Raw genomic sequence first — 10,861 nt, forward strand, 5'->3', positions numbered from 1 at the left:
TTTTTTTTCCTTCCCCCCGCTCCCACCCTCTGCTCAACATTACCCCGAGATTCCCAAGCTTCTCCCGAATCCGCGCGTTGGAATCTCACACAAACGCGGCGACTCCAACCCATACGCACGCATACGCGTTCGCCTTCTCCCGTGTGTGCGCGCCCGCCCTACCTAGCCGTCCGGCTCTGTGCCCGCGTCACACTTGCTCTCCAGACACATATCTCTCGGGCTTGTTTTACCCTTTCGCTTGTTGCTCGGAGACTGCCACACCGAGGATGCAGAACAACGGCCACTCCCTCAGCAGCCGGTCACCGCCTGCAGCTAACATCAAGTCTCTACAGCACAACCGCAGCCAGAGCCATGACCATAACCAGTCTCATAGCCAGAATGACCAGGACTCCGATGACGGCAACCAGCTGCAAAGCGGAGACGAAATTGATCTCGACCAGGACGATCAGGATGTCACCCGGCTTGGGAAGCGCAAGAGACCCATATCTGTCTCGTACGTCGTTCCCCGACCTGGCTCACCTCGGCCCAATCTACTCACTTCACTCAACCCTACTACGCCTCCCTCCTCTCAAATCATATCAGATCCGACAGTTTGGGTGCCTTCCTCTCTCTATCCACTCACCCACTCACCTTTCCCCCTAGCTTTTGCCCAATTTTCTTGTCTCTGATTACCCCCTTGTGCTTTGCTCCCATGTCCCCTGTAACCCCCTCGCCTGACCCCGTGCCTTCCGAGCAGAATCTTGAGGCTAACAATCCAACTCCAAGATGCGAGCTGTGCAAGCAGAGAAAGGTTCCATCATTCTATGTTTCATTTTCCCGTCTCTTATTGTTCCTTTCGCGCTGCATTTCAACTTTCCATTCCGCCTGGCAGTACGTCATGGATTACTCTTTTATACCATCTAGGGGGCCACCGCCCTCCGTCTTCATCATGTCTTGCCTTAGACATTCGCTCTGCCATAAACCTGGAACCAGTGGCTGACTCGCCTCAACTGATAGGTGAAATGTGACCGAGGACAGCCCTCCTGCGGCTGGTGCAGCCGCAATGGAGCCTTGTGCGAGTATAAGGAGCGCAAGAAGCCCGGTCTTCGCGCCGGCTATGGTCGCGAGCTGGAGCAGCGACTGGACAAGCTCGAGGAGATACTCAGAACTCATTCCGAAATCCTCCAGGCGACTCTGACATCCAACCAACACCACGGCGTGGCACCAAGCATTCGGAATAGTAACCCGAGTCTACCGAGCGATCACGGCACACCGCGAGAGACTAATGCCTTGTTTCGGCCCTCTGAATCCCACCGGACGCCTCAGGCCGAGACGGCTCTCTTCCTCCAAAAACCATCTTCTTACCCCTCAACCTCACAGTCCATGGAGTTCGGAATGCCGCCTCCCACTCCATCCATGCACGAATTTCAGGGTCAAATGCCAATGACTAGCATGCCTGCACCACCAAGCCATATCGCTGCCATGTCACAACCTAGCAGCGCGGCACAAGAATATTACGGCACAAATCAAACGCAACTTCACTCGCCAGACGTTGCCATGGCACAAAGTCAGACGTCGACTGCGCCAGACCAAGAGCTACCGCCTTACGACCTGCTTTATGCACTAGTCGATCTGTACTTCAAGCACATCAACACCTGGTGCCCTATACTCCATCGGAAGACGACTTTGGATTCTTTGTTTGGACCATCCATCCTTGAGGAGACGGACCGTATCTTGCTGCATGCCATTGTTGCCACAACGCTCCGATACTCTACTGACTCTCGACTGACCGAAGATAGTCGGCAGCATTATCATTCTATATCGAAGCAAAGGGTCCTACTCTATGGCATGGAACATTCTTCGGTCAAGGCCTTGCAAGCCTTAGTGATTCTTGCTTTGGATCTGGTTGGCAGCAGCAATGGCCCTCCTGGGTGGAATATCATGGCTCTGATAACTAGATCGGTTGTCCAACTCGGGCTGGCCGTTGAAAGCACCTCGTTCTCGGTATCGCCCAATTTTACCTCCATTTATACACTCAGAGCCATGATTCTACCAGAACCCAAAGACTTCATCGAGGAGGAATCCAGGCGGCGGCTGTTCTGGATGATTTACCTTCTCGATCGGTATGCCACTCTAGCTACTGCCTTTGAATTCGCATTAGACGACAAGGAAGTCGACCGGACCCTGCCATGCCGAGATGATCTATGGATCAAGAATCAAAAAGTTGAGACTCGATGGTTCCGAACTCAGGATCATCCCGAGGATACGAATCCCGAATATGAGATTAATAAGCCAGAGAACTTAGGTGCTTTCTCCTATTACATAGAGATCTTGGCAATATTGTCCAAGATTCACAAGTTTTTGAAACAACCTGTCGACATCAGCGCTCTTAGCGACGTGGAGCAATGGCAGATGCGTTACAAGGAGCTCGACAACATGCTCACATCCTGGAAATTTGGTCTTCCCGGGGAATACGGCAACATGGCCAAGTTGTTCCAGCCTGGTAACAAGACACTTAATTGCGGCTGGGTGATGCTGCATGCCACGTACCACACGGCCGTGATACGGCTACATTCGTCGGCAGCGTATCCAACAACTCGTTCGCCAATCTTCACCCCTTCATACAGTGCCTCACAACGCTGTCACGGCGCCGTCGAGAACATTGCCGCGCTGGGTGAATTCGTCGTGAACAACGGTCTTTTGGCAAAGCTTGGCCCTCCCTTTGCCTTTACCCTGTGGGTGGCCTCACGCCTGCTGCTCGTCCACGGCTCTACCGTGGAACACAAGCTCTCCCCTCAGATTCAATTCTTCGTAGAGACGCTACGAGAAATGGGACGCTACTGGCCTGTGGCCGCGCGCTACTGCGGCCTCTTGCAACGCGTTCTGGACGAGCATCGCGATAGTGAGCGTCAAGGGGATGGTGTCACACCCAGCTCAGTCAAGATATTAGCCGATATGCGTCGCACTGCGTTTGATCTCGATTTTCTCATATCCCGTCAGCCGCGTGCCAACGGTATGCCGAACCATAGCCGGCTCCCTAGCGTCACACCAGCCAGAACGCCAGCACCGAACGAGCTCGAGTACCTGGACGTATTCGATTTTTTTAATGTGCCACGTCTACCCACTGGCAATGAAATTCAGCATGCCGTGAGCGGCAGCAACGGGCAGAACGGGGCTACGTCGGGCATGGATGCCAGTAGTGAAAATGGCGGCTCCAATGCGCCGCCGGTCCCGGGCAACGAGTTCAACATAACCAATTTCATGGTTGATGCGAATAGTGACTGGCTCTTCAAGCAAGAGGGTGCCAAATTTCTTTCATGAGCCCTGGATGGAGGATAATTAGGACGGAGGCGTATTGACGGATAGCAGCGGCGAGAGGCGGCGGTGCTAAGCGTGCGTGCTACTTTTCCGGATTCATTCTTGGCATCATTCCAGGCAGATGCTCAGTAATGTCTCCTGCTTTTGCCTTCGACTCGGCGCCCTTCAGATCGGAACTGCTGGTGGCTCTTCCGGAACCCATAAGGCTTGTATGATTATGGTCGACTTTACGCCAAGAAAAGCGTTAGTAAGGAAACTAGGGCTACGATAGTAGTGAGGATTATGAGGATGGACAATGAGATGGTGGTTTGTAAACCATAGCTCGTAAGATGATGATGAAAAAGACAGAATATTACCGAGCAGCTGCCATCTAACCTCATCATAGGCCTTATTCTACAAGGTTGAGTTGTGCATAGAAGAGCATAAACTGGAGGTATGGCTAGATGCATCACAAGCCCCGTCCCCGCGGCCAGTTCCGCCTAATTCATGAGGCAGTTGCTGGCCAGTCCCTCGAGAATCATCAGGCTGGTCTGTAACCGCTCCCTCAGACCTCTCGGCCGGCCGGGTGAATGTCGTGCGGCCAATCAGCTTTGAAGTACATCCTGATGGTTACGATGAGAGCTGATTCGGTTCCACCATTGTGGAGAAATATGAAATACCTAGTACTGCCCATAGCTACTCTAAAATGCGATGGCCATGTGTCTCGGGACGGTCTGCGATGGTTTTGAGGAATGTCGAGGTAGATGACGAAATGCCCCCTACGCATTGCTGGGAGAACCACAGAGGACGCCTTCTAAGAGGGAAATCGGCTCCGAGAAAAGAACCCCCAAAAGCTTCTCGAGTGGTTGAAGAAGTTGGCAAGATATCAAGAAGTTTGATGATCTGGCTGGGGGCCCCGGCCGCTGTATAGAAATACTGGCGCACGCTATACAAGGCGATTCCCGGCAAGTTTGGAGACAGCCTAGAACAGGCTCGCTGGTCTAGAACCAGCGTGCTCAGAGACATAGACAGTCTGCGCGTCAACTTAGAAAGGTAGTGGCTGCTTGGATCCATGCAGTTCTTGGCAACTTGACGGTTTGTGTCACACAGGGCCTAGCAGTAGCGGAATGAACAAAAGAGCCAACGAGAGTGAGAGAGATAGAGACAGACAGAGGGCATATGCACATTATAGGTATGCGCAAAGGTTGGGCACTTTTCGCTTACTTCCAACCAGAGGAAAGCTAAACCTCATGCGACAAAAAGCAGACTTGCCGCGCCACCAACGCCCTGTCATAACGTATCTCGAAGCGCATGTTGTATAATCAGAATATAGATCCGCCTAAACCACCCTCTCAACCGCAGCAGACACTAGGTTCCTCAATACCAGCAACGTTGGGAGCTGATGGCGCAAGGGCCTCGAGAGTGACACGAATGACGAGCCAGTCGCAAAGAAATTTGCCCAAGCCAGCGCCGATTATGATGGAAATGATCAGGTAGCCATTGTAGTACATAGCTAGCAACATGACGATGTAGGCCAATCCAAAAGTGGCAGCGTGAATTATGGATCGAATGAGCTGCTGAAGCGGCGATGCACGGAAGACAAGTGTCTGAGGGGCAACGACGGCAGGAGGATCACAGCAGTTCGTTTCCTTGGGCATGCGAGCTTGGAGTTCGGCCGCGCGGGCTTGAAATTGGCGCTGGATGAGTGCATCGTATTCTTTTCCAAGTCGGCGGAAAACTTCGAGGAAGACGGTGAGCAGACCGACACCGATGCAGCTAGCAGCGAACATGCCGGCATTCTTGATCTGCCATGAGGACGAGAGGAAACCTAGAGCATTGACTCGTTAGCATGTTTTCCAATTACGGTGGCATACACTAGAAAACTGATATTGGCTTCGGCGGAATTCGCTCTCTGTACTTCATACTTACATGCGTCAATGGTATACCAGTTCCACAACATCTAGTCGCCATGTCAGTCGAGCACATCAATTCCGGGGCCGCGGACGGTAGCATACCGACATCTTGCAGTCCGCCGAGCTGCTCATCGAACTGTGGTCCATGATGTGCTAATTTGGGAAGCTAGACACTTCTGTGTGAAAAGAGAAGAGGAAGAGTTGAGCCGGCAGATACAGTGGATCTTGGCGTCAAGTGAGGCTATTCAGAGTATAAAAGTAGCCGATATGGTTCGGGTCTCGTAGGTATGATCGGACAATTTGTTGCGATCGGTCGAGGCGGTCGATTGGGAGGCTCGTTATTGAGCGCGGTCGAGTAGATGCAAGGCAAATGTTGGTGGCGATTGTTTAAGGTTCATTTCTTTGGGGTGATGTAGAGAACTGGCAATACTAGAGAGGAATTGGCGGTCATCCAGCGGGTCGTCCGTGCTGGAATCGCTTGATATCTATACGGGTCCGGAAACCGAGGTGGTCTGGATGCTGGATGCTTGGTGGAGATGAGAAAGTCAGAGGTCCGTCCCATAGGCACGAGGTCAGCGCAGGCGGAACCATCAGCGATTGCAGAACTGTAGTCGCGACAGGGATCTGAAAAGGAATACAAAGGCACACATAAACGCACAGAGAGAACAAATAAGGTGTGCAGAGGGAGGAAGGGGTTCGGCACTACTTATGGGGTAGTTATAAAGATAGCTAGCAGATCCTGGTCGGTCTCAGGATCAATGGAAAAGGTGGTGCTGCGCAAGTTTCAAGAGGGGGCCGGCACCGGGATATTAGCATGGGCACGATTTCGGGCTGTTTTCGCTGTTGATGATCCAAAGGTTCCTACTGTCCTCCGCTGAAACCATCTCGGGTGAGCATTCAGCCTGTCAGGCCAGCGACCCCAGAGCCGTAGGGATATCCGCACTACTGGATACGGCGAATCGGCACTCAAGGACACAATGGCTTTGCAGAGCTCGTGGGAGTTCACTCAAGCTGGAGGCCTTTCGAAACTTGACAGCAATTGATGAATGAGGGGAAACAAATGAGGGGAAACATGGAAGGAATGACCTTGATGGTCCCGAGAGCCGCGGCGCTCCTGCAGTTCGGCCCCATATAATAAGGTGGGGTGCGTAGTCCGGTTCACACGCGCCACCCCGGTCCTGGCCCGCTTTCCAAGAGAAACTTGCTCAAAGATGCTCAACTTGCTCACTCCCTTCCATCAAAGGTCTTTCGTGTTCAACAATACACCTTCATGACCATGCCTAAGTTGTGCTTTCGGTTCTCCTACTTGGTCACCTTTCCACTTGTATCAAGCCATTTTGCCATACTCTCCTTGTGTTTGTACCGTCCCAATCCCCGTTAATCTGCTCTGGACACAGCCCAAGGACCCTCGTACATTTTACGATTAGAGATTCGAACCTGGTTAGCCCCTCCCATTGCTCTCTACTGTGTATAACCGGGGAGCTCTACCTTACCCTAGGTCATCGCAGCCATTCTCGATGACACAGAAGCTTGGTCCAAAAGCAATTGGATGAGCGGGTTTCGATATGGGGTTTCCGTGAGAGTGACACCAGGGGTCCCATAGTCCTCCTTCCGGGTCCAAACATCGCGGAGCCGCCCCAGATCCGGAAACATTACCAAGACCCCTAGATTAACCAGCCACCGTCGTAAACCCCATAAGTTATTACCCGCCGCGATGAGCTCCCGGAAACCTTCTCAAACCCCGCCTCGTCCCGTTTCTTCCATTGAAATGATGTGACTACACCGCATCACCAGTGCCACACCGTACTCCCCTTAAGAGTCTCTGTCTCGCCAGCTACTACTTGCTTACCCTTGAACTCATCCTTCTCCATCCGGCTCATTGCCTTCTGTCTTCGTTCTCATCCACGTTGTAGTCCGTCCCCTTGCAAAATCTAGCCCTCACTCTGCGGCATCTCATCCGATAACCATACATTCAGTGCAACGAGCACTTGATGCTGTGTTGAGACCGGCACTCCGACCGCACTTACACGCATATATCCTTCATCTCAACCATCTGGGCTCAGGCCTCCTTCAAGCAAACCATCTCCGAAAAGCTGAAATAACAAGACGGCACTGAGCGCTGTCATAAGGTACTAATTCACCCATGGTTGTCTCGGGGTGGATTTTGCCCTCGCCTTGGACGGCGTTTATATGCTGAGCGCACGTCTGGTCCACTGACGACGCCTCCATCAACGCCATGAATTCTCAACTCAAGTCTCATTTTGCGCCCCGCCATATTCAGAATTTGAGCGATGCAACCACCATAGAACCTCACTGGGGCTACGTGGATCGAGCTCTCCCATGTACCAACGACGCCGGGTCCTGCGCCTACCTTGATGTTGTCTACAGGTCCCACGATCTTGGCATGCTATACGTTGGTATTATGTGGGCAGTTGTCGGCAGCATCTTGTTAATATGGGCCATTGGCCGACGAGCACTGCCATCCGTGTCTGAGGAGGATGTCCTTCGCGCTGCTCTTCTCGAGGATAGACGTGCGAGCAAGAGCTTTCTCAATCGCCTCCGTCAAACTGCCTCATCCGCGATGAACCGATATTTCCTTCCCGACTGCATCCGTCCCGTCTTCGGTAGGACGACCCGCCTTCAGGTGTTGATCTTGGCCATATTATCTGGCTATCTCTTGATCTTCTCCTTTGTCGGTATTGTCTACAACACCTGGATCACCCCCGTTAAGAAGATGCCAGGCGTCTACAACACGAGAGTTAGTCTCGGTCCCTGGTCTGACCGTATCGGAACACTTGCCTACGCACTCACGCCCCTGTCAGTCCTCTTCTCCACCCGAGAGTCGATTCTCTCTCTTCTCACCGGCGTTCCCTACCAAAGCTTCAACTTTCTTCACCGCTGGGTTGGTTACATCATCGTCGTTCAGTCCAGTCTGCACACAATTGGCTGGCTGGTGATCGAGGTCCGCTTATACCAACCCCAGCCCACCGTGGCCAACGAATGGATATCCCAGCTCTACATGATTTGGGGCTGTATCGCCTTGTTCCTCCTCATGGCCCTCTATGTTCTCAGCTTGCCCCCGGTCATCCGTCTGACTGGCTACGAGTTCTTCCGCAAGTCGCACTACGTGCTTGCAATGTTGTACATTGGCGCTTGCATCGGTCACTGGAAGAATCTGGAGTGTTTCATGGTTCCTGCTATCGTTATCTGGTTCTTGGATCGCATCTCCCGTGGTGTGAGGACTGCATTAATGCATCACAACTTCATCGAGGGCGAGGGCATGGGCTTCTCTGCTGCACAAGCAGCTATGACAGTATTCCCTGATTCCGAGAATGGTGACGTTGTACGACTCGATTTCACTCACCCCAACGATGCCTGGAAGATTGGCCAGCACTTCTACCTGTGCTTCAGCGAGAGCAGTATCTGGCAATCTCACCCCTTTACTCCCCTCAACGCCCCTGTTACTCTGAACGGGAGAACGAAACATTCCTACATTTTCCGCGCAAAAGGTGGCGAAACGAAGAAGGTTGCTCAGATTGCTGCACACAAGCTCGCTGGCATTCCCGTTGAGAAGGGTACCGCGGCTCCAACTACACCCGTTATCTTGACTGGACCTTATGGCGACCCGATCTTGAGAAATATTACCTCAGATGTCAATATTTTGTGCGTCGCTGGTGGTACTGGTATTACATACGTTCTTCCCGTTTTGACGAGTCTGAAGAAGCACTCCGGGGCATCCCGAAAGCTTGAGCTTGTCTGGGTTGTGAAGCACAGAAACGACGTGGCTTGGGTGAAACCCGAGTTGGATGCCTTGGAAGCTGAGCAAGGCCCAAAGGTCGTAGTTCGCATCTTTGCAACACGCGACTCCCGCAATGCGCTATTTGGCCCTGAACAGCCTGGAGAGCTCTCTGAGTCCGAGTCTGCGTCTGAAAGTGGCAATTGCTCCGGGGAGAAGCAGCCACAGGTATCAGGTCGGGTAGTAGATCGGGTGAATATCAATAACACCTGCCGCCGCCACCCCGAATTGGCGACAGTTGTCCGAGAGTTTGTTGATGCCACTGTCTCTGGGCGAACAGCAGTGTTTGCAAGTGGTCCTGGAGGTTTAATGTCGGACATGCGTGTGGCCGTAGCCGAGTGCAACTCGGTGGGCAAGGTATGGAACGGCGAGGAGCGCCACAACGTGTCACTCATTCATGACGAGCGTATGGAGCGATGATTATACCAGAACAGCTATATAAGTTGTTATCATTATGCCTTGTATTATTTAAATAGCATTTGAAACCTTTCCGAGAAAATATACCCTATATTAACTATTCTCAAGCTTTCTTTAAATAGGGGTTTTTTCCTTTAATTATTATTTATTATATACTTTTTTTTAAAAAAAATACTACGGTTAATTTATTATTAATATAAAAATTTATATTAATAAAGTTTAATAAATTATTTTTAATTTTTAAGTTTTTATTTAAGGCTTATATTTAAATATAAAGATATTATTATCGTACGTTATATTAACTTAGCCACTCTATATTTAAATAATAATAACTTAATAAATCTTTAAAAAAATAATTAATATATTTAAAGAAAATATTAATACAATTTAAAATAATCAATTATAATAATTAATAAAATAATAAAATACACTAAATTTTTTTAATAAAATAAAAATAAAAGTAAATAAATTATAAATATTATTTATTATAATAAGCTAAAGTTAACGTTTTATTAATAAAAGTATTACGACTTAACACGGATTACTAAACTAAAGCCCTGCCCTTTAAAACCTATAGCGGCTACTATACAATATATATAATAAATAAAAACCTAAACGACTCCCCTTAAGATAAAAAAACTATAAATAAATTACGTAATTATAATTATATAATAAAATAAAAAATAAACGTTTATAAATAAATAAAATAAACGATTATAAAATTATAAAATAGACGACCGTTTAATAAATAATTAAATAATAATAAATAAAATTTTATAAAGAATATATTTATAATTAAAATTTATATATTATATAAACTTAAGTTAAGTTTAAATTTAGATTTTTATAAATTTTTTAATATTTAATTTTATATTAAATCTTACGATCGCTTATAATTATCTTTATTAAAAACTTATTTAATAAAATTATAATTAATTATTAAAATCTTATTTATTTTATAATTTATAAATAATAGTTTTTTTAAAAAGAATTTAATAACGATTATTATTTATAAATATTATAGCCTTGATTTTTATTAATATAAATTTTATTATAATTAATTAGCCGTAATATTTTAATTATTTTTATTTAATAAATCGACTTTATAAAAACTTATTAAATAATATAAATAATATTTATTTAATCTTTTTTTTAATAAAAATAAATAGCCTTAAGTTTTAAGTATTAAGCTTTTTTAAATTAAAAAAGATTTAAAAATACTTAATATTAAATATAATTCTAATAAAGATATAGTTTTTAATTAAATAATATACGCTTAGATATATAAAGCTATTAAAAAGAGCGTTAACATATATACATAGCGAGTCGCCCATCATAATAAGTTGCCTATTTTTAAATACCCTCTTACTATTTATATAAATTAATTAAGCTATATCGTACGAAATTAATTAAAATTACTTATTAACCTCTTTTTTAAAAATCTTTTAAACTATTTAAT

General features: G+C 47.5%; 3 protein-coding genes across 3 annotated transcripts; 2 read left to right on the forward strand and 1 right to left on the reverse strand.

The window, feature by feature from the left end:
- Window positions 1–266: 266 nt before the first annotated feature.
- Window positions 267–3,300, forward strand: CORC01_10017 (fungal specific transcription factor; the record flags this gene model as incomplete). The annotated part of the gene is made up of 3 exons (XM_022621646.1): window positions 267–493; window positions 904–919; window positions 997–3,300. The coding sequence occupies 3 exons, from the start codon at window positions 267–269 to the stop codon at window positions 3,298–3,300; spliced, it is 2,547 nt and encodes an 848-aa protein (XP_022471870.1).
- A 1,328-nt stretch (window positions 3,301–4,628) lies between these two features.
- CORC01_10018 (ctr copper transporter) lies at window positions 4,629–5,336 on the reverse strand (the record flags this gene model as incomplete). The annotated part of the gene is made up of 3 exons (XM_022621647.1): window positions 4,629–5,104; window positions 5,206–5,236; window positions 5,292–5,336. 3 exons carry the CDS (start codon window positions 5,334–5,336, stop codon window positions 4,629–4,631), a joined length of 552 nt encoding a protein of 183 aa, XP_022471871.1.
- A 2,089-nt stretch (window positions 5,337–7,425) lies between these two features.
- CORC01_10019 (ferric reductase like transmembrane component) lies at window positions 7,426–9,405 on the forward strand (the record flags this gene model as incomplete). The annotated part of the gene is made up of 1 exon (XM_022621648.1): window positions 7,426–9,405. The coding sequence occupies one exon, from the start codon at window positions 7,426–7,428 to the stop codon at window positions 9,403–9,405; it is 1,980 nt and encodes a 659-aa protein (XP_022471872.1).
- Between the last annotated feature and the right edge of the window lie 1,456 nt (window positions 9,406–10,861).

The sequence above is a fragment of the Colletotrichum orchidophilum genome (genome assembly GCF_001831195.1).
Source record: "Colletotrichum orchidophilum strain IMI 309357 chromosome Unknown Scaffold_95.1, whole genome shotgun sequence".
Lineage (NCBI taxonomy): Eukaryota > Fungi > Ascomycota > Sordariomycetes > Glomerellales > Glomerellaceae > Colletotrichum > Colletotrichum orchidophilum.